The sequence below is a fragment of the Lipophrys pholis genome (assembly GCF_963383615.2).
Source record: "Lipophrys pholis genome assembly, chromosome: 17".
NCBI lineage: Eukaryota > Metazoa > Chordata > Actinopteri > Blenniiformes > Blenniidae > Lipophrys > Lipophrys pholis.
The window spans coordinates 13,240,597-13,267,154 of record NC_137643.1 but is presented as its reverse complement, the minus strand read 5'-3'; the positions used below and the strand labels follow the sequence as shown (position 1 = coordinate 13,267,154).

General features: G+C 43.4%; 2 protein-coding genes across 3 annotated transcripts; one reads left to right on the top strand and one right to left on the bottom strand.

Moving 5' to 3' along the window:
- Window positions 1–188: 188 nt before the first annotated feature.
- Window positions 189–21,259, top strand: ankrd28a (ankyrin repeat domain 28a; the record flags this gene model as incomplete). Of its 2 annotated transcripts, none has more annotated exons than XM_080485749.1 (29): window positions 189–318; window positions 9,737–9,820; window positions 10,523–10,601; window positions 11,243–11,313; window positions 12,703–12,903; window positions 12,980–13,067; window positions 13,170–13,312; window positions 14,021–14,128; window positions 14,197–14,301; window positions 14,778–14,856; window positions 14,977–15,091; window positions 15,319–15,401; window positions 15,487–15,550; window positions 15,666–15,734; window positions 15,834–15,974; window positions 16,068–16,179; window positions 16,257–16,283; window positions 16,531–16,605; window positions 17,071–17,272; window positions 17,418–17,505; window positions 17,664–17,781; window positions 18,086–18,305; window positions 18,394–18,481; window positions 18,562–18,645; window positions 18,737–18,885; window positions 18,973–19,055; window positions 19,362–19,444; window positions 19,524–19,615; window positions 19,690–21,259. In XM_080485749.1, the coding sequence occupies 29 exons, from the start codon at window positions 292–294 to the stop codon at window positions 19,986–19,988; spliced, it is 3,177 nt and encodes a 1,058-aa protein (XP_080341875.1). In that variant the 3' UTR covers window positions 19,989–21,259. The 2 variants fall into 2 exon arrangements, with proteins under 2 accessions (XP_080341875.1, XP_080341876.1); XM_080485750.1 differs by lacking the exon at window positions 189–318 and adding an exon at window positions 7,861–8,016.
- btd (biotinidase) lies at window positions 20,973–25,168 on the bottom strand. The gene is made up of 6 exons (XM_080485755.1): window positions 24,566–25,168; window positions 23,337–23,486; window positions 23,034–23,185; window positions 22,782–22,959; window positions 22,137–22,709; window positions 20,973–22,056 (listed from the first exon to the last, which is right to left on the bottom strand). The coding sequence occupies exons 1-6, from the start codon at window positions 24,785–24,787 to the stop codon at window positions 21,784–21,786; spliced, it is 1,548 nt and encodes a 515-aa protein (XP_080341881.1). The 5' UTR covers window positions 24,788–25,168; the 3' UTR covers window positions 20,973–21,783.
- Window positions 25,169–26,558: the final 1,390 nt, after the last annotated feature.

The window sequence follows — 26,558 nt, the reverse complement described above, 5'->3', positions numbered from 1 at the left end:
CACACAAGTTGTATGATTTCCGTTTGATCGATGTGAGAGTTGAATGTACTTCGTGTATTTTTGGTGGCACTCTCCCCGTTCTGCCGCGGGTCTCCGGGGATGTGTTGACAGGAAGGAGGAGAGGAAGGGGGGAGAAGCAGGGAGGCAGCCAGCGCCGCGCCGCTTCACTCCGCTCCGAACCCTCCGCTCACCCTCTCCGCCCCCACGGTTACTTTACTGTAACTCCCCCGTCCAGCTACCCACAGCCTCCACCTCCTCCTCCTCCACCTTCCTGGGCTTCACTCGGGGAATATGGCTGTGTTGAAGATACAAGACCAGGTATCGCTTTCCGTCTAGCTAACGTTTGTTTGTCTTATTTTCTCACATAGAAATGTATACCCCCGTTTAAAACTGATAAGAAAAAAGCTCGCTTTGTTAATCACACCAGATGTAGTCCGCCAACACCGAGTCGTTTTAACTTGTCGTTTCGCTTCACTTTGCAGAATTTAAACAGTTGTTTTTGTGTGTTTTGTGGTGACTTCAAAGCTGACGGCGGGTTAGAGAATTGGTGTTAAGCGCACGAGCTAACGTAGCATCGTTGTTCTCGTGAAGCGGAGTTAACGTCTGACATGTTAGCCGACTAGCTAGCGGCGGTAAACACAACAACAGTTCCCCTCAGAGATGAAACCTTTTCCCGACCCGCTGGATTTACTTCCACGCAGTTTAATGCGGAATTCACACCAACACGTCCGCGTTATGGCTTTTTTATTTATTTATTATTATTTATTTTTCCTTTTAAATCGATGTTTTTGGACTGGTGATGTGTCGGTGATCATCACAGCTGGATGGCTCCGAGGTTATCAGGGTGGCTAACCCTGCTAACGTTAATTAGCAGCCCGGGAGTACCAGCTGCACCAGCCGCTGTACCGGCCCCCCTTGCTGCTCGGTTACTAAATTAATCTGGAGCACGATTGTTCATTAAACTGCACAATTAAACCGAGTTGCAGGAGCCCGGGTGTTTGCTTTGTCAGCTGTCCGCTTTTCAGATCCTTGCACATTTAGTTTGGGGCAGCTTTGGGCAGGCAGTCACCTGTTGCTGCAGATAAGAAAGGCTGTCAGACTAAAATAGCAGGTGGTGTTGCTCTGAAGTCCACAGCTGTGCACTGCCCACCAAGTCAGACCCTCAGATCAGCAGTTGTGGACACTGCTGCTGGAGGCTTTTTGAAACATCAAGAGACCATATTTATTAGTCTCCAAGTAATGAATTTCATCTTGATTGTCTTTTCACCAAAAAGTTTTTTGTTCTTTTGCTTCTTCTGCTGTACTGTGTTTGGAGTCAGACATGGTGACCAAGGTGTAATTGCATGACGTTTTAGAGGAACTATACAAAATGCCTGTTTTTGGACTGTGGGAAGAAACCGGGGTACCTGTAGGAAACTCAAGCGCAAACACACAAGTAGAACATACAAACTCCACACAGACATGCCTGGCTCCTAATATTACCCACATTGTAATGCTATTATAATCATAGGCAATTAAAAACAACAACCACTTGATTGTTCTTGTGCTGTAAGATTCTTTTTATCTGAAATATCTGCAAAGTGTTTGTATGTACTCTGCAACTGCCATACCTTTGTTTTGTTTGTTTGAATTATTCTCTAAAGTGGAATGGAAAGAACAATTCAGGAAAAAGCCCCCCCCCCCCCCCCCCCCCCCCGATTTCTTTTCCAGTGGCATTGCCAAGCTCTTCCCCCTATACTTTGAAATCCACTGATTTAACATGATCCAGTCTTCACAAAGGGAACCTGTTCAGTTTTGCTTGAGATTGTTAAGGAGTTTTAACTAGGGCATTGGCGGTCTAAAGTTGAGAGAATTGAGCTTGTTTTCCGAGTTTTGTATCCCAACACTAACTGTGGGTCCCTGAGCATGACCCTTGACCCCCAGCACCCCCTGGGTGTGTTGCACTTCACTCCTTCTGATTTTTTTTGTTGGTCAAATTGATTTTCTACTCCAAAAATAATGTCAAACATATCCATGAAATGTATTAGTGGCACAGTAAACATAACGTAGAATGCTTCATTTCCAGATGATATGCTCAACATGGAACACGATGCTACAAAATAAAAAATAAAAACAGCCAAAAAGACCCCACGTTTTAACTTCCTGCTTTGCTGTTCAATAGAGAAACTATTGAGCCACTATTTTAGTGAAAAACTAGAGGAACTTCACTCGAACTGAAAAACCAATCTCCGCCAACCAGTCGGAGTGTATTATAGCAATCTTTTAAAAATCTTTTATTTTTTATTTTTTTTAAGCTGTTAAAAGCATCAAACGGGTCAGTTTAAAACTATTTGGAAGGCTTTTTTTTTTTTTTTTTTCTTAAACGACCCTTTTTAATTTTTGTCTTACCGGAACAAAACTTGCATTGATTTATTTATATTTGTTAATATAGTTCTTAGTACATTATATACTTAAGTACTTTATATCATGAAATGCATGAAAACCTGTAAGCTGCAGGTGAAAAAGAAATTATAAACAGAAGTTCTGGACTACAAAAAAATGTATATAAAGCAAAATCATTTTATTTGATACAAGCAGACCAGCATCGTAACTTGACAAAAAAGAGCCAATCCCTCATTTTACTAACGTTGAACTATTTACAGTGAAACAACTGAGAGACCAACACAACAAAATGGGTAAAGTTCAATTTTTATTTTGAAGAAACCGCATTCAGGTCAGAAACGAGGAGAAAGAGATTGTTTACATCAAAAAGTTGGTTTTGTATGTGATCAACACATCATTATTTAAAATACCTGAGAATATTAGAACATCAGGAACACCTTCCAACATAATACAGTGCATCACAAGGCCACTTTTAAATATGAAACATTTCAAGATGACAATCCTAGTAAGAATCTTAATTTTCACATGCTATTACATAGAAACAGCTGTGGCATAGGTATTATGAAGAAGCGTTAAAGATGAGCAGGCTATGGATGCGATTTGAAAAACAAATCACTTGGTCAGTGTCAATGAAAGATGTATTTCTTGCTTAAAAATTATTTAAGTTATAAGGTGAATATTCCAAATATTTTGAAAGTCCTGTTGAAAAATCACACTTGTTTTGGTTTTCTTTTTTTTTTTTTAAATGTAATTGTAATTAGTTTTAGGATCTGTAAACTGTTGATTTGTCAGTAATATTTATCAGATTGTGTGAAGTGAAAACCTGACCGGATCTGATTGAATAGTGGTGTTTTGAAGCTTTGCTGAGTTTGTCGGAGCGCCGATGTGACATCAAAGTGGGTCAGCGGTGGTGCGGCTCTGCGGCCCGTCCCGGACTGACCAGTTTTCTGAGCAGCAAACAGGAGATTGTGTGTGATTAGATCCCCCTCTCCATTCTCCATTGTTCTCTGTGCTGCTTGCGGACAGAGAAAAAGACAAAGAGACAAAAATAGTCACACACAGGATAGAGCCAAACTGGAGACAAGCGTGAGTGTCACTTTTGGCAGACATTTTTCTTTGGCCTCTAGGGGGCGTCCTGTTGCTTAGGAACCAGTCAGTGTCCAAACCAGCCAATGTGAATGAGGAGAGGGGGGAAAGCTCCTTTTAAGATGGAAGATTAACATATCTCACATAAGACTTTACACCAAAATGAACATTTATTTTTTTCTTATGTTTGTTTGTCTAATGAACGCAAATCATGAGCAGATATTTTATGTGGACGTTTGGCTCGACTCTCATGTTGCATTGAAAAAGTGATTGAGATTTTGTCCACTGCAGATAGTACTGAGTTAAGATTTGTGTTGTTATGAGTGTGTGCTCATCAGACATCGACAGTTTATTTGAACACAACACAAAGTGTACTTCCTTGAAATGACTTGGCATCAGTTCATATTTGAGGATGATGATGACTCATCTTTGATTTGCCTCTCAGTTTCAGCTTCTTAAATGATATAGCCTCAGGACTCACAATTTTCCTCAGTCACTAATGGCTTTGGCCCTAATACAAGTTTTTTTTCCCCCCACAAAGTTAGTGCTGTAATCTACAGTGTGTTCATACACTGTTAAAAGCTGTGAAATATACCCTCCCAAAAAAAAATGTGAGCAAAGTGCCTCTGGGCCAAACTGTTCTGAGTGTTGGAGCGTGTAAATAGATCACATGTCACCGTGGTCGGGTCGTGCATACCATGCGTGTCGTGTCACAGCCGTGAGGCTCCAATATGGATCACCATCGCTTGATCTTTGAAAGCTCTGAAAACTCTTGATGTCAGCGTCTTCATTGGTTGCTGTCTATGGCAGTGTGTGCCAACACACACACATACACACGTGCTGGCCATTGTGTTTTTGCACCAGGATTACGTTGCACACAGTGCATCCTGTCGCAGGGTTAGAGCAGAGGTCCCACAAGCCTGTACACTTTCACTCTCATAAGAGCCTTTTCACATCAGCTCTCTGGTGTTATTATGTGATCCTATTTGTGATAATATTGTGACTGCATCTTGTTATTGCTGCAGTGAGATCAGGTTCACCTTCTGTGTGTTTTTTTTTTTTTTTTTTTTTGCAACACCCCATCTCAGCATTAATGGAGCAGGCGTTTATGTTCTGCTTACCACACTGAAACACAAACCCAGCACATCACTATCTCTATTTTATTTTCAGTTGTCATTTGTCACTTTTGGCCTGATTATGTTCATCCGTCTTTGCTCCTGATCATTTATATACGGCAAGTAAACCTTTTCCAGCTTGTTCTGCATGCTTCCCTAGTTTGCTTATGCTGATTACATCTTCAGATACACAAAGAGCTCAGAGAAAGACTCTTTTTGTTTGGCAAATTACAACAAATCTGCTTTGTAAATATCTTTGGGCTCCACTGCTGAGAGTATCCCCAATGCTAAGTGGGATAGACAGAGCTTTGGTTGTTTGTTTATATATTTTGCTTCCCAAACAACATTCTTTGTTTTTGCTTTTGATGCAAATCTCTGTTGTCAACTCAGTTGCTGAAGGAGGAGCAGAGAGATTGTAGGCTGTGCTTCATATTAAGTTTCTAAATGGTTCGTCCATTTGACTCAAAATTTAGGTTCCAACAAAATGAGCCTCTCTCTGTCTCTTATCCCGTCCCTCCCTCAGAGTTAATAGGGTTGTGTGGCTTGGCAAGATGGCTCTTTTCAGGATCTGTGTTGAATATGAACGAGACAGAGACACACACACACACACAGACAGAGACACACACACATACACGTACAGACTGGTCTTGTTAGCTGCCCTCACATTCTCTGGCAAAGCCAGTTTGTTCCAGTTTTATAATGAGGAGATGGGGACTTTTGAAGTTATGCCATCGATACACTAAAGTGACTACTGGAGCACACACACACACCGATCTGGTATCCATTTACTTTTATTCTTTTAAATTGAGAAAGAAAGTCCACTTCTATTTCAGAATGTGTGTACCACGTAAATTTCATTGAGCAAATTCTAAAAACTGCTCCGCAGGGTAACCCACGTTTTTATTTTCACCACACTGTGTGAGTCAGTGTTTTTTAGAAGCCTCAAACTTGACTGTAAAACTAAATATAAGGAGCTTCTGTTTTTTTCTCATCATAGTAATGTACACCAAACATTAGGGCTTTGTTGGATTGCTGCTAAATCTTTAAGACAGGTCTTTGAGCAGTCATATGATTCCAGTTGTAAACATCCATAAATCCACCGTGTTAAAGATTTCAACAAACAATATGACACTGGTTTCTGGAGATAGTCCAGTTTCACATAGGAAGCGGCTGCAATGCACCACCATTCTGTTACTAGAAGACCGTTATTTCACTTTCAATTTAGTCACTACAGTCAAATCACCTCTTGTGGTTCACTGCAGTCCAACTCGTGACCTCAATGCAGTTGCACATCAAATCAGGGTCATAACTCTCCTTTCTCCCATGACACTGTTGGTCAGAAATACTGGTATTCTTAAATTTCAATTCTAGATTTAAAATTATATCAATCAACCCTGTACAATCACAATGTTTCCAGTTGTTATACAGTGAGGTTAAAAAAAATGTAAACATTAAAATCCTCTCTATTGTTTTGTTGTGGAAGATGTTTGCAACTACAAAAGCGAGGACGTTTACATCTAGGTTGTCAAATCATTCCCGGAAGGGAGCGTCATTAAAAACTAAGACCATTGCAGAGGGATGAACCGAATGTTCTGCCTAATTCTGCTCAATGTGAATATTTGTTTTATTAAAAAGGTAGTATATTACAAGATATGGACAAGCTACTGATTCTGTCGTGTATGTATTTTTTTTTTTAACACAATCAAGATGCGTAAATGTGAACCAAATTTAATGGAAAATTATAGCTGCTTCTTTTTAAAAAAAATTTTTTTATGTTGTATTCCATGTAACATCTAAACTTATTTTCATTTGACTGACAATTTCTCATTGACCCCTTGCAGCTAAAGGGTTTTGCGTGGCTGGCAGCCTGTACAATGCCCAGGTCTGATCTAGATCCTTCTAACTCTTGTGCACTAGTTTTACACTCTAACATTGTGTTGTGTTCAAGTTCTTGTTAGCGTGCGAGCATCCTTTCAGTCTTCTCCAGACGTTTTCAGGTGAAATCAGGTCAGGACTCTTAGCAACATGACGACGGTGGAACAGGAAAGTAAGAACTCCTTTAAACTGGCCAGCATATACCTCAAAGATTTTCTGACTGACTCTGGATAACACATTTTGCTCCATGATTATTTTCAGATTTATATGGTCTAAACTTTGGCAATTGCCTTTCAGCCTTCAGCAGTGTTGTTTTTTTTTTTTGTGATAGTAGTGTTTCTTTTGTACACAACCACTTTGCGAAAAGTAGCAGGCCAACAAACATCCTTTTTTATAGTGCTGCAATAATTAACTTCATTTTTATCATGTTGGATATGTATCCTTATTTTACTTGTGGAGCTGATTTAAATCGTCAGAATGGTACAGATAAGTGCCCAGCTGCATTCTTTTTTAATTCCAGTATGATGAATTATGACCAGAAATGGTTTTCTTTCTTTTCTGTCTTTCATTCTTTCACTATTACTCTTTCTTTATTGTCCATCTTGACCTCCTGTTTCCTCCCAATTAGCATTCTTTGCTTTTTTTCCAGCCCTGAGTTTATTTTTGCTGTGGTCCTCTGCAAGGTTTGTTGATGCGTAGTACTTGTGGTGCCTGCATTTATTCTCCAGTCCCCCCCCCCGTATCCCTGTTTGCCCCTTTTCTTTTCATTCTCGCTCTCTCTCTCCTTCCCTCTCTGCCCTCCCCTCCATGTTTCTCTCTCACTCTCTTCTTTTGAAAGAGCTGCCTTCAGCAGTCTGCCTGAAATGAGCGATGCATACCCACGCGTACATTGGGTGCTGCTGCCCCCGTCTACGCTAATCACAGGGTCTGCGCGCGCATGTGTGTGTGTGTGTGTGTATGTGTGTGTGTTTGTGTGTGTGTCCCTGGCTGCAGCACAGCAGCGAGGATATGTAGCTTCCTGTGTGCTGCTAGGCAGCCCAGGCTCATTCTGCCGCATGCCTCTCACCGCCACCATTACGCAGAGGAATTCCCTGCCGTCTCCGCTGCCGGTGCTCGCTGAGACCGTGAGTGCTGGTTAGAGAGACGGCACCGGAGGAGAGGGGACATGCAGCAGAGCAGCACTGACTGATAAAGGACAGAAGTGGATTTCACATTGGATTTTAAATGAAGATGGGCAGTGTGTGTTTACAAGGAAATCACCATGTCACTGGGATTTATTTCTGAGCCCTGCACGCCGGGATTGCGCACATATGGAAGACGGGAACACGGTGTATTTATGTGTCTGAATGAGTAAGCGCGGGAGTGCGTGAGCGACCGTGCTGTCTCTGAGTGTTTGTTCCTGATGCGGTCAGAGCGGGCTAGCCGTGTGTGTATCGTAGTGCTGGAGGAGGTAGAGGAGGATGAGCCTTCCTCTTCATCCCCACCTCCTCGGCCTAAATCTTCCCCAGACCGCAGATCCCATCATGCCTCTCGAAAGGCTGCCGCTCAGGATGACAAGGTGAGATGGGCCGTGCTCCCGGCTTCTTTGTTGATCAAATTACACTTGGCTAAATTTTGATCTGATGGAGGACGTGCCTTCTATCAGGGCTTATCCACAGTGACTGTGGTCACTTCACGTTTCATACCTGGTGTTAGGTTTAAACATGAGAGGTGCACAGTTATGTGTTCCATTGTATAAAAATGCAATACACTGCCAATACATGTTATCCAGCACTATATATAGCAGCAGTATAACCACCAGTGTAGTCCTGCTGTGTGAAAAAACTACCGGTTTTGTTCAGCTTGTTAGCCAGTCCTGGTCTTTGTTGTCTCCAGTGTTGCTTGTATGAAGGACAACCCCACCCTATAAAGATGGGAATAAGCCTTTCCTTATAATGATAGCTGCTTTTTAAGTAGATACTAAGAAAATGGGAGGAAATGATGTGCTGGCCCTGACGACAGCCTCTCACTTTGTGTCCGTGATCCTCAGTGTAATAGGTCAGAAACAGATGCCAGCATGATGCACAAGCTCACTTATTTTTAGTTGAGGCAAAATGAAAGAGGGTCGCTCAGGGAAAACAAAGAGGCTATGAGGAATGTGCAGGTCAACATCATAGCATTGTATTATACTAATGGTAGCCTCAGTTGCTAGTACTAGTATGAATATTGAGTGGTGTTAATTGATGTCTTTTCACTTTCGGATTTGCTCAGTGTTGTTTGTGCAGTTTTTCAGTGCATTTTCTCAAATTATTGCATCTCTAAAAAAACAAGGCATCACTTTTATATAATTGGTACTATTCCTCTTTCAAAAGTATTTAGCTAATTGCTTTTAGAGACATAATTTAGCCAATAAACTGTTTGCTATAATGGTTCATTATTAGTTGTTGAAATGTTTGTGTCAGATTTATAGTTCTAGTCCCGGTGGTACCGTTTCAGGCTCGTCATTGTAATGAATTGTCCAATATCAGTTGTTATAGTACATTAGTGTGCAGGTTATGGCATGGAACTAGAGAAACTGGATAAACATATGAAGTTGTTCTGTTGTCAAATTTGAATTTGATTGTTCACACCAGTGGAGTCAAATTTTGATCTGAAAACAATTTAACTTTTTGAATCAAATGAAGTGCTGACTCTTAGGATTCATTAGGTTTATTTTTTAAGTTTGTGGTGACTGCTGTATAAACTTTCACTTCCGTCATGACTGCGCAGCACCAGTGTTTACAAATCCCACTCAGTATCAGGCAGCACGATGCTCTTACACTCATGCCAACTGTTTACATTGACGCAGTTGAGCATTGATGAAACACGGCTCAGCTCAGAGAGCATGTGTTTGCACTATGGTTTGTCTCACTCATTCAGTTGCAGCTTCCTCCTTCTGGTAAAAGTTATAATCACCTCATGGAGAACATGAGCACCTTGTGTGAATTATACACATGTTATGAAATAGAGGAAATACCTTTGTTTACGATGCCTTCAGCATTTTTCAGCTCAATATTTACAGTCAGATTCTGAGTGTGCCGTCTTTTGGTGTACCTTTGTTGCTTCCAGAAGAAAATAGGTAACAGCCAGTTGTGGCCAATGACTCTCTCTTGTACTGGCTGTTTGTAAAGGGCTCACTTATACTGCAGCTCATAACTTGTACTGGTAACGCAGTGGTCAGCAGAGAAATTGAGGGCTTTCCAAATTGAAGATCATGTACTGAACATCATCATCATCTTCTCATCTTTTTGACTCCACAGCCATCTCTGTTAAAAGCCATCTTCAACGTGGACCCAGATGAAGTTCGCTCCCTCATATTCAAGAAAGAGGATGTCAACATTCAGGTAAGTCACGCCCTTGTATATTATTTTCTCTAGAGCAGCAGTTGGAGGGCCGGCTACAATCGATCTTGGTTCTTACTGATCGATCACCTGTCTAAGTGCACTTCGTGTCAGCATACTTTGTTTCTACTTTTATATTGCTGTCCATCAAGCAAGACGTATAGATTGTTTATGACATTAGAACCTCCGAGATGGATCTCCTCACCGATTTGTCTTTTTTTTACCTAATTTGTTCACCCTGTGTCCCTTCTGAATCAAGGATATTCAGAATTTTCTTGTCATCTTTGGTTTTCTGTTGATGCTCTTTGCCTTTCTGTTGGACTTAATTACTTGGGTTGACACACTGCATCCCACTGGAGTCAGCAACACTGGCCCTCGCGTATTGCAGTCACGTGGCATTTATAGCCCCAATTTGCTGATTGCTCTTTGCTGAGCTTAAAGAGTATGGGGTGAAGCCGTGGAGCGTGTTGGTTAGTGACGGAGTGGCATGAAGAGTCAATGTGACCAGATGATGGATTTTTTCTTCTTCTTGGCACAAGTCTCATGTTTCCTGTGGTCTGCAACAGTGTAAGGTCAATAGATTTTGTTTTGACACGTCACATGTTCTCGCTGCTGTACGAGTCTGAATGACCTGTGTTCATATTGCATAAAGACGAAGTGCTGACACTTTTTTTTTTTTTAATATATATTGTGGTGTTCCCTCAGGACAATGAGAAGCGGACGCCGCTGCATGCTGCAGCCTATCTGGGAGATGCAGAGATCATTGAACTGCTCATCCTCTCAGGTACACACTGCAACCTGTTATTCTTCACTACATTAAACAGTACATTCCGATAAACATAAAAATGAACCATAAATTAAGTCGTTTCTCATATAAAGATACAAAATTGAAGCTTGTGTCCGAAAATCTTTTTCATGTGGAGCTCCCTGTTCTCTCAATGATCTCATTGTACTGCTCGCTGCTTTACAACTGTGGCAGTGTCTCAGTGACTCTGCCCCTGATTTATCAGTCATCTGAAAGAAGTCTTTATATCTCTGTGTGAAGTGATTTAAGAAGTTGAGTAGGAGGTGGGGCTTACAGTAGCGTAACACAAGAGTAGGGTGGAATGCTTGTGCGTGTGTGTTCGTTCAGTGTTTTTCAATAATGTGAAGGGCTTGCAACAGGTGCAGCTTCAGGGCTATTTTAACCCTCGAGCTGCGCCAAAGAGGATCAGGGCCGTTTTATATCTTCCAGGCACTGTTGGGTCGCCCGTGTCTCCCATAAGTCAAGTGAAAAGCCTTTTTAAATTAGTTTGTCTATAGGCCAGTGACCAATATCCATGGTGTTTTTTTCTTTCTATATCTGCTATTGTTAACATTTAACTAACAATTTCTGCCTTCCCACTGTCCTGTGTGTGTGTGTGTTTTTTTTTTCTTCATTCAAAGGAGCCAGAGTTAATGCCAAAGATAACAAGTGGTTGACTCCTCTTCACAGAGCAGTGGCTTCTTGTAGCGAGGTAACACATTACACTAGCACACATGTTAATGTCTACTCTCCTGGCTTCCATGCAACTCGAGTCATCACTGCCAGAAGCAATGAAATGAGTTTCAAATTTTCTTCCTAGGGATAGGCCAATGCTTATTTAAATAAACTGAATGCCTTTTTAAATTACCTTCTTAGTTATATTACCACCTAAAGTACATATGTCATCTTTATCTAGTGCGACAGGAGGAATAAATCGTTATTGTGAAATCAGATGTAACCTGGCTTCAAGGCAGAATTTTGAGGTTACATTATTTGTGCCTGTAGGTTAAATATGCTTATGTTGCGTTGGATACGAGCAAGATAAAATAACAATTAAGAGGACGAGGACTGCTTTGGTTGGGACATGAGATTGGAAGCGACAATTAAAAACAGACGAAGCCCAAATGAATGATTAATAGAAAATATAGGAAATGAAAAGGAAATTTTATTGAAGATTAAATGTAATGTGTGCCAGCAGTAAAGACTTTTTCACAGCACAAAAACGTTTGTTAATGTGGAGAAAAATGGGAATGTCTGGAAAAAACATGATTATGAAAATAGATCAGACAGATGCTCTGTCTAAACTGAATCAAAATGCTCTGTCCCAAATGTGAACTGCCATCTAAAAATAGATTACCAAAATGATTAACTATAATTATATTACATATTATAGGTTGTGAAGCACTGTGAATTGCCTTTTGTTTGAATGGTGCTCTATAAATAAATTTGCCTTGCCTAGCCTTGCCTTACACACACACACCCAAATATCATCAAATTGTACAACACGGTATCTTGGAGCCAGAAGTTGCTGTTACGGTAGAAAGTTAAGACTTTCAAATGAGCATTTACACCATCTATGAATCCCTGATTTTGCTCATGTAAATTAGTAAAATGACCTCATGTAAAGTGATCACTGAAGTTCCAATTGTAGTAACCCTCAACTTTTCAATAAAACAACTCTTCACAATCTCTTTCAGTGATTTATTCAACGTGCATTTTATAGAGCAGCTCTGACCAGGTGGTGCATCCTGACCCCAAAAAATAACTGAAAATTGATTGCGAGAAAAGGTCGTTGAACAGCTTTATTTTGTGATTGAGAATTATACAGTTCAATATTGTCTGGTTCTGAATTTTCCTGGACAGATTATAAAAGGCCGTCTTTGGGCACGTGCTTCATAAATCCTTCACATGTCTACCTGTTCTTCTTAGTCCTGGGCAACATGCCTAAACCAACCCTGCCTCCTCTGTTGTTTCACCCTCTCAGTGCTATTTTCAGCTTGAACACCCCCTAAGAATAGCAAAGAATGTATTTAAACACCACACAGCCACCTGCACACTCTGGCATGTACAATAGTCTGACCCAAACTCACTTTCCACGCAGGATGCAGTGGCAGTGTTGCTGAAGCACAGCGCAGATGTTAATGCTCGGGACAAGAACTGGCAGACGCCGCTCCACGTGGCAGCGAGCAACAAGGCGGTACGCTGCGCTGAGGCGTTGGTCCCACTGCTCAGCAACGTCAATGTGTCTGACCGTGCAGGACGCACCGCCCTGCACCACGCTGCCTTCAGTGGTCACGTAGAGGTTGGTCGCTTTCTATTCTAAAAACCAACACGGAAATACATATATTAGCATCTATTACATTCCATTTCTGTTTCAGATGGTGAAGCTTTTACTGTCCAGAGGGGCCAACATCAACGCCTTTGACAAAAAGGACAGGCGAGCCATCCACTGGGCAGCATACATGGGTAAGATTATTGTACTAAATAAATCAGATGAGCTAACTTCTATGACTTTACGGAATTGGTCTCATCTCTTACTATTTTGTTGTTGTGGTTTCTCTGGATCAGGTCACCTTGAGGTGGTGAAGTTCTTGGTGGCCAGTGGAGCTGAGGTGGACTGTAAAGACAAGAAGGCATACACACCACTTCATGCTGCTGCATCCAGCGGCATGAGCAGCACAGTGCACTACCTGCTGGGCCTCGGCGTCCATGTCAGTACACATGCTTGAATTAATGCACATAAAACAGAAGAAGGGTTTGAAGGCCTTAATATGCTGTTACACACTGTAGTCCTCTCCTACTAAAATATTTTTTCTATTGTCTTTAAAAAAAAAAAAAAAAACTTAACCACAATAAAGATGTATATTTTTTTAAAAAGCTTTTTTTTTTTTTTTTTTTATCCCATATGCTGCCATTCTCTTAGAATTACAGTTAACTTTAATCTGATAATATCAGCTGGTGTCCTTCAGCTTATCTCACAGCAGAAACGTACAATGTAGCTCCACATAAGTCCAGACAGTTACTACTGTTACTGAGCTTCAGTTTGTTGTAATTGTCACTCAGATGAAAAAATTTAATTGAGTATTTGCAGTTTTTCTTGAGGTATACAAATGACAATAGCCACTTTACACTATAGCACATCCACAGAAGTTTCTGCTCTAAATTCAGCTTGAGGATGGAATTCCTCAGCTTTAAGTCTTCTATAAAGTAATAGTTACAGTTGAACAGGCTGTACTTTTTGGTTATTATATAGTTTACCAGGGGTTGCCATGCATAACATGGGATATCCATCAAGGCTTTTTAGTTGTTTTTTTTTAATCTGCCACAATTTACTGTAGTTAGAATATTCAGCATCCAATATATTTGTTATATTGTTAAAATGCACTGTTCCTCACCATGCAGAATTCCTCTGTGCTTAGGTAAATGAGGTGAATGCTTATGGAAACACACCGCTTCATCTGGCCTGTTACAACGGACAGGACGTGGTGGTCGGTGAGCTCATTGAGGCAGGAGCCAACGTCAACCAGGTGTGTTTGCGTCACCCTGCCAGATGATATGTTCGAGATAGCCGTGTCTAACTGCTGCACGGTTTCAGGTGAACGAGCGAGGATTTTCCGCTCTCCATTTTGCTTCCTCCTCCCGCCAGGGGGCGCTGTGCCAGGAGCTGCTTTTGGCCCATGGAGCTCACATCAATATGCAGGTATGTTCCTATGCTAATACACGCCCATAAAAGCACTGAAACGCATCCAAATAGTTGGGAAACAGGATTTTATTTTAAAGTAGCGTGACTGGAGTCGATGTTTGTACATTAGAAATGATAAAAACACCATTTAAAGTGCTCTGGTCTCCTACCAATGTGAATCCGACTCAGTAAAGCACCAACAGTGTGGTTAACACTTTTAGAGCAGTGATGGAAACTGATATTAGGCCCCTACAGCCCCAAGATGCAAGGCCATATGGAAGATGGGGGAGGAGATGGGACACCCTCAGGCAGCAAGCTGCTCAGAGATTATGTGTTTGTGTGTGCGTGTGTTCACTTTGATTTTTTTAATATTACATTTTTGGGACGAGCACGTGGATCAGCTATTGCTGTCATGTGGCTGTACATGTACTGCAGCGCTGATAATCATACTTTACAAATATCTCCACTATCCTCGTTTCTCCTTCGATCTGCAGAGTAAGGATGGTAAGACTCCCCTCCACATGGCAGCTACACATGGGAGGTTCTCGTGCTCCCAGGCACTCATTCAAAATGGTGAGAACTCACAGGCATAAATTTAAATCAGTTTGGAAAGTAACTGGAGTGTCCTGCATGTTGCCTGATTTGCTTGATGACTTATTTTACAGCTATTATCTTGTACTTGTCTCTGTGTAGGAGCTGAAGTTGACTGTGAGGACAAAAGCAGAAACACTGCCCTTCACATTGCTGCGCGCTACGGCCATGAACTCATCATCACAGCACTCATCAAGCACGGAGCCAACACCGCCAAGTCAGTAACTGACATTTTACCATCTGTTTTTTTCTTCTCACTTCATCTACTTTATGACTTAGTAATAAAAACCGCAAATAAATCCACAACACGTTGATGACTTAAAGTTTGGAGTCCCAATAAACTAGTGTTTCTGTGTCTTTGTCATCAGAAATGCCCTCTTCCTCTCCCACCTTGCACCTCATGCCTTGTAATGACTTGTCTTCCTTTCCGTTTATTTTTTTCAGAAGAGGCATTCATGGGATGTTCCCTCTCCACCTGGCAGCTCTTAGCGGCTTCTCAGATTGCTGCAGGAAGCTGCTGTCCTCAGGTACACAGGCTTTCATGCTGATACCATTCCTGCTTGCAGAATCAGAGTTGACATCCAAATTGATGCTCATTGCATATTTGTGCAGGGTTTGTCATAGACACCCCTGATGACTTTGGAAGGACCTGTCTACATGCTGCCGCAGCTGGAGGGTGAGTATTTTCCCTATTGCTTTACTGTTACTTTAATCTGGAATAATACTGAAACTGTGGTCTGTAGGTACTTATTAAACAGCTCACTGATGTGCAAACTTGTTTTTCCAACCAGGAACCTGGAGTGTCTGAACCTGCTTTTGAACATAGGAGCCGACTTTAACAGGAAAGACAATTTTGGAAGGTAAGTTACATTGTCAGGAATAAACTATTATCTCAGTTTGGCGCATCTGTTGAAAATGAAATGTGTAAAGGTTCAAATACGTTCCTCAAAACTCTGTAGGGCTCCACTACACTATGCATCAGCCAACTGTAACTACCAGTGTGTGTTTGCCTTGGTGGGCTCCGGGGCGAGTGTGAATGATCTGGACCAGAGGGGCTGTAGCCCCCTACATTATGCTGCTGCTGCTGACATGGATGGAAAGTAAGATCAGTCTTCTGTTTCATTGTCATTGACGGATCTCCGATTTCAGTTAAAAGTGTTCGTCTGAATCTGACATCTCCTCGTCTCGGTCAGGTGTGTGGAGTATCTGTTGAGGAACGACGCTGATCCAGGAGTGAGAGACAAACAGGGTTTCAGTGCAGTGCACTACGCCTCAGCCTATGGACGCACACTCTGCTTGGAACTGGTGCGTACACAAAGAATAACTGTACAGTTATAAAGAGAATAAGCAGTCTGTGATCATTTGCATTTCATTTTTTCCAGATAGCAAGCGAGACGCCTCTTGATGTGGTGAGAGAAAACAAATCACCTTCTGTAGCATGGATTCCTTGTAATGACTTTGTGATAGTTTAGTCACTGAGTCAGCTGCTGGGCAGAGGAAGCAACTGTGAAATCTGGAAAATACCAAATGGTCCAAACTTTGAAATGTCTCTTTCCCAGCTGTTTCATATTTTATTAATACCCCTCCTAAAACGCTCTGTGAAAGTGAGACGTTCAACCTTGGATCTGTTCTATGTGAACCACCTTCTTGTTTCAGTTAATGGAGACATCAGGAACGGATATAATGAGTGAGGCGGAGAGCCAGGCCCCAGTCAGTCCACTCCATCTGGCGGTGAGTTCTGATTGGTCAGCTTGTCATTTACCTCTGAAACTGTCTGCTGTGATGACTCTGCAGGCAGCAGATTTCACACAAATTCACTGTATGACTATCTTGGATTTGTTTTACGTTTTGTAACAATGATTTAAATGTACAAAATGTACAAAATTCAACACCTTTAATCTTTAACTTCTCTTTAACATAATTTTAAGTAAATGATTATAAATGCTGGTTGACTATAAAAACATCTTGCAGTTGACGAAACTCCTTTAACATTTCAATCTTATAGCCTGAATAATTAAAAACTGACGACCTCAATGAAATTTGATATGTTTGATCAGCTTCTGGGCTCTTTTTTTTCTATCGTATCTCCACCTCTTGATCTCAGAAATCGATCAGTCAAGGAAACTCTTTCCTTTCAATGTCCAGGCCTCTTTAACAGCACATGAACCTGACAGAGCTCTTCTGTGAATCCTTCAGGCTTACCACGGGCACTGTGGAGCATTGGAGGTACTGTTGTCATCCTTGCTAGACGTGGACGTTCGCAGCCCAGAAGGCCGGACCCCCCTCAGTCTGGCCTGCTCCAGGGGTCACCAGGAGTGTGTCTCCCTGCTGCTGCACCACGGGGCCTCGCCAATGACCCGGGACTACATCCACAAAAAGACAGCCATACATGCTGCAGGTATGCACACAAGACCTCTGTCTGAAAGCAACGCCTACACATCACATGAAGGTTCTTTTAATTTTTTCTGGCTTCTGAAATGGAAAACCTGCTGTTGTTGTGGAAAAATAAGTTGCGCGTCAGCATGTGTCTCTGTCTGCTCTAGCTATGAATGGCCACCCAGAGTGCCTGCGCCTGCTCGTCACCAACAACGACCAAAACATTAACGTGGACGCACAAGACACAAATGGACAGTGAGTGTGTTTGTGTGTGTGTGTGCATAGATGAATTGCCTCCAACTGGAGAGATTCACTCTAGTTTATTATGTCTCTGATTTAGCTTTTAACTGTTTTCATCTGAGTACTAAATGAAATGAACTGTGTCATTAATGTTGTGCAACATTTCCACACAGGACTCCTCTGATGTTGGCAGTCCTGAGCGGACACACGGAGTGTGTGTTCTCCCTGCTCAGTCAGGGCGCCAGCGTAGAGAGTCAGGACCGCTGGGGCAGGACGGCACTACATCGAGGGGTCAGATTAAACACACACACACACTATTACAAAACATTCCTGATTTTTATGCTCACCTCCCATAACCAGAAAATGAAAAGAAAGAGTTTTGCACCGACGTACTAGGATTCACTAATGTGACTCACATTGTTAAAGTGCACGGTAAAAAACAAAGTGTTACTGAAGAACTGCCAGATATTAAATGTTGATGTTATTTTGGAAAAACGGAGAGAGCGCTCACTCATTGCACATAAAATCAACTGATTATTCTATTATAAAATTTTCTTTGCTTTGTTTCTGAAGTTCTTTCTGTACTTCCGCCCAGGCTGTGACGGGCCAGGAGGAGTGTGTTGAGGCCCTCCTCCAGCGTGGCGCCAGTGCATGTGTCAAAGACATCCAAGGTCGCTCCCCGCTTCACCTTGCATCGGCCTGCGGCCGCGTGGGCGTCCTGGGTGCCCTGCTGCAGACGTCCAGCTCCTCACACGCTCAGACACACCTCACTGACGGCCAGGGCTACACACCGCTGCACTGGGCCTGCTACAACGGTACAAACATTCCCAGGTTTCTCCTCTGCATGAAGCCAAATCAGTTAGTTTTTTCCTTCCTTTGACTGATGTTATATATTTATTCTAGGATACGATGCATGTGTGGAGGTGCTGCTGGATCAAGAAGTATTCAGGAAGATTAAAGGCAACTTGTTCAGCCCGCTGCACTGTGCTGTGTAGGTCACTGCAGGATGAAATCCATGCGTGCTGAGATGGAGCGTATATTCATACGCTCGGGTTGTGCCGTTTGTTTCAGCATGAACGATAATGAGGGAGTGGCTGAGATGCTGATTGACTGTCTGGGCGCAAATATTGTCAACACCACTGACTCAAAGGGCCGGTAAGAGGCGCAAGCAGAAACCTATTTTGAATAGTAAGGAATTATTCAAAAACGTGTATTACATTCATTAACTGTGTTGATGTGGACGCAGGACGCCTCTTCATGCCGCGGCCTTTTCTGACCGTGTGGAGTGTGTTTCGCTCCTCCTGAGTCACGGAGCTCAAGCAAACATTGTGGACACACACACGCACAGGACGCCGCTCATGATGGCAGCTCTGAACGGACAGACGAACGCTGTGGGTCGGTATATGTACTGAAACGCCTGAAAATACTCTCCGTTAATCTTTAAACTTTTCACATGCAGCTGTCTTCATTCATGTGTTACAGAGGTGTTGGTGAGCAGCGCTAAAGCAGACTTGGCACTGCAGGACACAGAAAGAAACACTGCTTTGCATCTGGCTTGCAGCAAGGTAGCAGCTATTTAGCTACTTTATAACCGGAGGCTTTAAAAATCACAATTACAATGAAAAAACAGTCCGTTTTTAGTTTATATGTTATGAGTGAAGAAATAACTGAGAAAACAATTTACTTTACAAAGATGTCTTGAGGTGCATCTTATATTTTAAACCTTGGAGTCCATGTCAGCTGACATTGGCGATCAGGCCAGGTACAGGAGCGGTCATAGTCGATCTCTTTACCCAGCCGGAAATATAAAACACAGCACACGACCAAGCACCGGGAGTTGCCCTCTATAAACTTTGCTCTGCTCTTCTCAGGGTCACGAGACGAGCGCCTTGTTGATTCTGGAGAAAAGCAGCGACAGGAATCTCATCAACTGCACCAACGCAGCACTCCAGACGTACGTAGCGCCGCCGCAGTGTGGAAAGTCCAAACTCTGGTTGGACTTGCGTTAACGATGTATCCTCCTCTGCTTGCAGACCGCTGCACGTGGCAGCCAGGAAGGGTCTGACCGTGGTGGTCCAGGAGCTGCTGGGTAAAGGCGCCAGCGTCTTAGCGGTGGACGAGAACGGTGAGCTTTCAGTTGACAAACTCATGATGCAGATGTTCTTCCAGAGCATGAAGTGTTATTTTCCTTCCCCCCAGGTTACACTCCAGCGTTGGCGTGCGCTCCCAACCGTGATGTCGCCGACTGTTTGGCGCTCATCCTCAACTCCATGATGCCAACCTCCCCGATGGTCACCATCGCGGCGTTGCCCGCTCTCTCACTCACTCAGACAGTCATCAACCACCACTCCACCTCCAACCACATCTCCAAAGGCGTGGCCTTCGACGCTCCGCCCCCCCTGAGGCCCGACCACGCCTCCTACTGCAGGCCCGAGCGCCCGCTCTCCTCCGTCTCTGGGGACGATGAACTGAACGACTCGGATTCAGAGACGTACTGAGGGCCTTTTGACGAAGCGCCACTTCACTGGCAGGCGAGCCAGACACTCAGGAGCCTTAACAGATCACTGACAGGAGAGGACGATCATAGCTGGTTATTTTTAGGTAAGCTTATTCTAATCTAAAAATAACCCTCATGTCAACCACATGGTTGTTTCCTTACGGTGCAGAACCACGGGAACCGATGTACTAAACTGTAGAATGAGGCGATACATTTCTTTCAGACTGCATCACTGTATGGTCACATGACCAGTGTCTTCTTAAATTTTAAAATAATGTTTTTGTTTTCAAAATCAAACTCTTATTTTCTGCTGACATTTTTCTGAAGTCGTTTTGGGCCTTTTTAGACATTTCATTTCAATTTACCAGAAGAGCATCAACTGGAGGAAAGCTCAGAGAACTGTTTGCTTTTTTTTTATTATTATTATTATTTTCTTGGCACCAATGTCTGAAGAAGAAAATGAAGCAGTGGGACAATCGTAGGGACCAGGTGAGGAAAAGTATTTCCTGCTGTACTTCTTCTAGTCAGAGATCTCTGAGCCATCACGGCAGACTCACTGAACTGCCACTCAAGGACGCTGGCGAAGCTGCGTCAACATTTAGGAGCCACGTCTCGATTCCCTGGTGAGAAAGTGATCATTGAATCCTGTGTATTTATTCCAAGTTCAGCTTGAATCCTTGAGATACGATTCTGACAGCAGGCGGATGTACGACCCATTTTACTGTACGGCTGGCTCAGGACTCCACTGACGGCCTGAAACGGGCGGCCCGAGGAATCGTTCACTTGCAATGCTGTAACTACTTAATGTCTGTGTTCTGTGCTGGAGACGGGGGGGGGGCGTGGCCGACACGGTGTGAATGAGTTTGTGTGTGTGAGCGAGAGAGATGGATGAATAAATATTGCCTTTTTAGGAATATGCAACATTCAGGCAGAGAATGAATGCTACTTGGTGCAATGTTTGTAAAGATTAAATAACAGATGAATAAAGGTATTTGATTATAATTTATTCAGTTTGTAGTTTCACTTTGTTCATGTCGAGAAATTTCCAACCAATACTAAAGTGAGACACAGAGTTCCTCAGGGATCTGTATTTGGACTTGTATACTTTTCACCTTATACATTCTTCATGTCGGAAACATTTTGATTCTCTGCTTATGGGAACAGACAAAACGGTCTGTCAAACTTCTCAAAGGACCAAACGGTGTGATTTTCTGTTACTAAACTTGGTGTGTTTCGCAGCTTCAAAAAATAAAAAACTGGACTCATCTGTGTCAAAGCCTCGCCTTCTATCTATGCATTAATTCAACACTGGGCGACTGATCTCTTACTACCAGGGTGTCCAATTAGTCTTGAAAATAAAAATAACCTCCAGTACATCCAGAAGCAGCAGAGATTATCTGTTATGAACATTATTGACTCACTATAGAGTTTAAAATCCTAATTTTCAAAACTCAACAAATGTGTTCACTCATCAGATATGGCAAGGCTCCAAGTTCAAACCGATTCATGTCTGAACCATTTTCTTAGTTATGCTGCTATAGGTTGAACCTCGTATGCTGTTAACTTTGTGCAGTATCCTGTCGTCTCTTCCTCGTCCTCTCAGCGTCGGCTGGTTTTGGAGCTTTGGACTCACATATGCCTGTGACATGTGTATAATGTCAGTTAATCTTTTATTATGTCAAGTGCCTTGAAATGACTATGTTGTATTTGTCCAAATCTAACTGAAGTGAAGAATAAGACTGAACATATGTCCATCAGAGCCTGATTACTGGCCTGGTCTGAACTTTTCAAGTCCTTCATTTGTTGTCCAGGTGGTACATCCGTCCGTACAGACAGGCAGTGACCAGGCCGCCCGTCATGTTCGAGTGTTTCATGGTCACTCTTCCCTCTGCAGTTCTCTCCACGAGCTCTGGCTGCTCCAGAACCATACGACTGGACAACACTGATGGGTAGACATATCTGGTCTGGAAAGTTCCCTCCAGCACAAAGTCCATCTTGGTCTCGGCTTCTTCCACCTCCTGTCCACAGCTGCCGGCTTCCAGCTGTGCACACCGAACCAGCGCACACACCTGTGGACACAGACGGCGTACATAAATGGGACAGAAGACATAAAGCAGTTTTAAGTCTTGTGATTTCACCTTGTTCCCACCTGCAAGGCATAGCGTCCGTTAACCACGTGTGTTCCAGCAAATGCACCAAGAGCGTAGAGCTCTGTGCTGCCACTTTGTGGTAACCGCCTGTACTGCAGGCGGCAACAGAAGCCACCATCACATACTTTGATTTTTCCCTCCGTCTCCTCCAAAAGGAGAAATTTAAATGGGTCGTGCATCATGATTGAGATGAAGGAGGGGTCCAAGAGGGAAGCGGCAACAGTGGGGGGGTCATCACAGCTGTCTGAGTGGCAGCCTCCAGACTCTGGAGCACCCACTCCCTCCACTGCAGCGACGCTTGTTCTGGTCTGTCCTCCATGTAGGGGGTCTAACCGTGGCACCCTGGCCACTAGTAGCCGTCCCTCCTCCGGGTCACCTTTGGCAGCGTGGTGGTAGGTGGCAGAAAAGGGGGTGTAGATGCCACTTCCTGTCATGATGAGTGGGTCACTACGAATGTTGGCACCCAGCAGAGTGACGTTGTGACCAAGACTGAACGCGCGCTGGAACTGGATTAAATCCAGTAGGGGGAGCTGGTTCATCCAGGCTGCGGGGAAGATCAGCTGACGCACGCCCTGACAAGAGACGAGGGTCAAACACGACACCACTCTTTACTTGTTTTTCTGTGTGTGTGTGTGTTTTCCTACCCTCTCCACCAGGGTTATCGTGGGGTCATGGAACAGGATGTCAAAGCAGATGATGAGGCCAAACCTCCCGGCGAAAGGTGTGTCAAACGTGATGACTTCAGTCTGCGGGGGCGTGTCAAAGGCGTCCTCGAAGTAGAGGTTGTTTTTATGGTAGCGTGCCACCAGCAGGCCGTCTGAACTGTATGAGAGGAGACAACGTCAGTGATTCGTATTGATGAAGTCGCTGGAACACGGCCCAGATCGCCAACACACCTGAACACTACGTTGGTGTTGAACTGCCAGTGACCGTCAGAGGGACAGGGGGCGGAGGGGGCCGTCGGCAGGGGACAGGGCTGCAGGTCGGGCATGTTGGCCACCAGGTAGAGGTTGTAACGACGGGCCATGCAGCTCAGCCGATGGAGAACCTGTGAAATTAAACGACTCAAACGTGAGGTGCTTTTTTTAGTATGAATGAGACAACCCAGTGCTGTTATCAATCTACACCATACGAATGTGTCGTGTCATCCTACGCCACCATATCCTGACTCATAACATCCCTCAAGCATGACCTTTAACCTCAGTGTTATTGTATCTGCCGGGTTGGGTGCATGGATTCCAGCTCTCCCGTTGAGGGTCGGGAACAGTCTCCAGGAATCCCGAGATGGATGACCGAGTGTAGTTGAAACCATGCAGACCATCTTCAGGAAATACCAGGATCTGAGCACCCTGAGACGGACAGAAAAGCAGAGAGAATTAGGACAGGAGAGAATAATGCTAAGAACAAGCTCTGTATGAGTTTAGCACAAAAACACATGAATAACAACATGTCTAAAGATTTACTTCCATTTTGTGACACAACAATTGAGTGCATCCTAAAGTTCCCCCTTATCAGAAATGTACAGACAATATAGATATCACAAAAACACTGAGGGAACTGTCATCAGTCCAGTTTCCATACAGTCTGCATTGTGTGTGTGTGTGTGTGTGTGTGTGTGTGTGTGTGTGTGTGTGTGTGTGTGTGTGTGCGTGCGTGTGCGTGTGCGTGTGTGTGTGTGCGTGTGCGTGTGTGTGTGAGAAACAGCAACTGTTTTAAATGAAATATGAGTGTTGTCGTGGTCTTTGTTATGTTTGCAGAGTCATCTTGCAGCTGGGATTCAGTTCAGGTGATCAGATTTATGACATATGTAGAAATGTGTGTACATTAAAGATCATTTCTACAGACTACAATATGAACTAGCCTATTATGAGTTCCAGCTACATTTGGCCAAATGTTTCATGCCTTTGAAGATAAAAATATCTTGTGATCTGGAGGTTGTAAAACATCATGATATTGTTAAAATAGCAGTTTTAAGTCAAATTTCAGGCTTATTGTGTTTTGAAAAGGGATAACTCAATAAAAATGAACTTTGTTGCTCTAAAACAAAAACACATTAAGAGTTCAACTTATCTATAGGTTATAATGCTATTATTATTATAGAGTTTGACACCCCCGATTTTAAGTCCTATTATAGTTTTCTTTTGACATGTGGAATTCTAATTTGGACCACTTCAGGTTGGTCAGGAGGTCAAAGGTTGGAAATCACAGTGTTGAATGGTTAACACTGTAGGAAAACAATGAGGAAAAATGTGAATTAAAGAGTAACTAAAGCACTGTTGTTTACTACAGATCAGAGATTGTGCCACACATGATTCATCTTCTACTCTGAATCATCAGTTTATTTTGAGGTTTGTAAGCAGCACCAAGAAAAACAGAATGAACAATCAATGAATTGAATTGAAAACAACCCCATGTGAGCAGTCCATACCTGCTGTGCAGCTCGTGCCGCCTGCTGCTCGTAGATCTCCAGGTTGCTCTGCAGCAGCTGCAGGGCCTCGCGCCGGGACAGGGGCACGCGGGGCTCCGGGTTCAGGACCACCCGGTGCTCGTACACTGCAGCGATGTACGAGGAGTCCGCAGCGCCGCCGACAGTCACATAAACAAACACACAACCGAGCAGGAACAGCGCTTCTTCTGCTCCAAAGGACATGACTGCTGAGAGTCAGAGCCAGACTGACACCAGCTGCAGGAGTCACTGCGGACTCTGCTCATGTTCTGGTTAAAAAGTGATAAGAAACTCCTGTTGCAACATTTAAGTTACTCATGAACAGGTCTGGCTGTCATGCAGCTCCAACGGTGTTTCGGATTAACTGGTTTCCCTGTTTACTTGTGACCGTTCAGGAGCCCGACGTTACGTTCTCACAAAACACCTGGAAACGTCATTGTGACGCCGTTAAAACGGCGTTTACTAGTTCAGCTCCAGATTCCTGTCGAGCTTTTAACATCTGTGGTTTTTAGCAGCAACAAGGGACGCTAAAGAAAATCGGTCACTAATTAACAGGGAAGCCAGTACATTCAAAACACCGGAAGCAGTTGGTGCAAGACCCGGAAGTGCACATATCCTGACCTACAACACGCCGGAGGATTTGGAATTTACTTTGAACATAGGTTTCTGCTTATTTTTTCACCTTGTAACCATCACTCGCGGATGGTTTCGAGGGTAGTCTTCCTTTTCTTGACCACGTGGCCGCTGGTTGCGTGTGTTTCTATCCGCCAGTATTATTATTAGCTGTGCAGCACAATGTCAGCTTCTCCGGAGACAGGAGGAGCAGACGCCCTCCTTTCCAAACCCAACCAGATGTTAAAGAACTGCTGGAGCTGCAGGGTGCTCACCGGCGGGGGGCTCATCCTGTCCGGAGCTTATGTCTACAAAGCAGCGAGGAAAGCCATGGGTGGGGGAGGACACACCACCATAGGGGTCGTGGCACAGATCACATTTGCTGCAGGTAAAAGTCTGGTGAGACTTGTTTTGCATCATAAATCTCTTTTTTTGCAGTCACTCACACGTGTATGTTTCTTTCAGGCCTGGCTGCCTGGGGGGTTGTGATCCTCGCTGACCCGGTGGGGAAGTCACACAGGAAAGGAGAAGCGCCTCCTTCAGCTGGACAATGAATAGAAATCAGACTGTTGTTTTAGTCTTTGGTGCTTCTCAGAGTCTCCACCAATCTGCTGTCGGATTTGTGCATCATTAAATCCTGGAGGCATTTGACTGCCGCTATTAAAATGTATAGGAATTACGTGTACTATATAAATACATGCAGGTTTACCTCTATGGAATACTGTGTAAACTTTCCCAGTGCACGATCACTGGAACTTTAAAATAACTTCTTGAACTGGGTCTGGACTGTGCTGCACTCTTTCCTCTTATTCCTGGATCAGGGTTTCGTTTTCGTCCCGTGTGCAGTTTGCATATTCTCTCTGGTCACCTTCGTCCAAAAATATAAGTTAAAGGCTGATTCTAAAATCGGTCATAAATGTGTGTGTCTGTGTTTGCCATGTGGTGATCTGTCTTGGGTGTTTTACTCATGGTCAGCTGCGATCAGCTTCGGCACCTCCAAATGACCTTCAGTTGGACTAACTAATAGCTTGAACATCTTTAGATGAGATCTTCAAGTCAACACAGGGAAAGGCTTTGCTGTGTTACACTGTCATGGTCACACACCGTCCTTGTTCTCATCATCAAGCCCCTAAGAAAACCAAAGAACCCCTCGTTACAATCAGATGTGTCACTGCTGGGAGATGAAACATACAGGACCAGCATTAGAGGATCCTTTAACGTGGTTACAGTGTGCCATATCACCACAAGAGGGCGCTGGATCTTACACTATCTCTACACGTTAAGTTGGAAAGCAATTGGCAGACTAAACTAAAAGTCCTCACACGTATTGACTGATACGCAGTGTGTGAAAATATGTGGCAAT

Excerpts from the sequence above, each read along its gene's own strand:
- btd (XM_080485755.1), bottom strand. The coding sequence starts at position 24,787 with ATGTCCTTTGGAGCAGAAGAAGCGCTGTTCCTGCTCGGTTGTGTGTTT. Across the intron at positions 23,487-24,565 it reads CGGCACGAGCTGCACAGCAG|GGTGCTCAGATCCTGGTATT; the intron begins GTATGGACTGCT and ends TGTCCGTCTCAG. Across the intron at positions 22,057-22,136 it reads ACGGACGCTATGCCTTGCAG|GTGTGTGCGCTGGTTCGGTG; the intron begins GTGGGAACAAGG and ends CTGTGTCCACAG.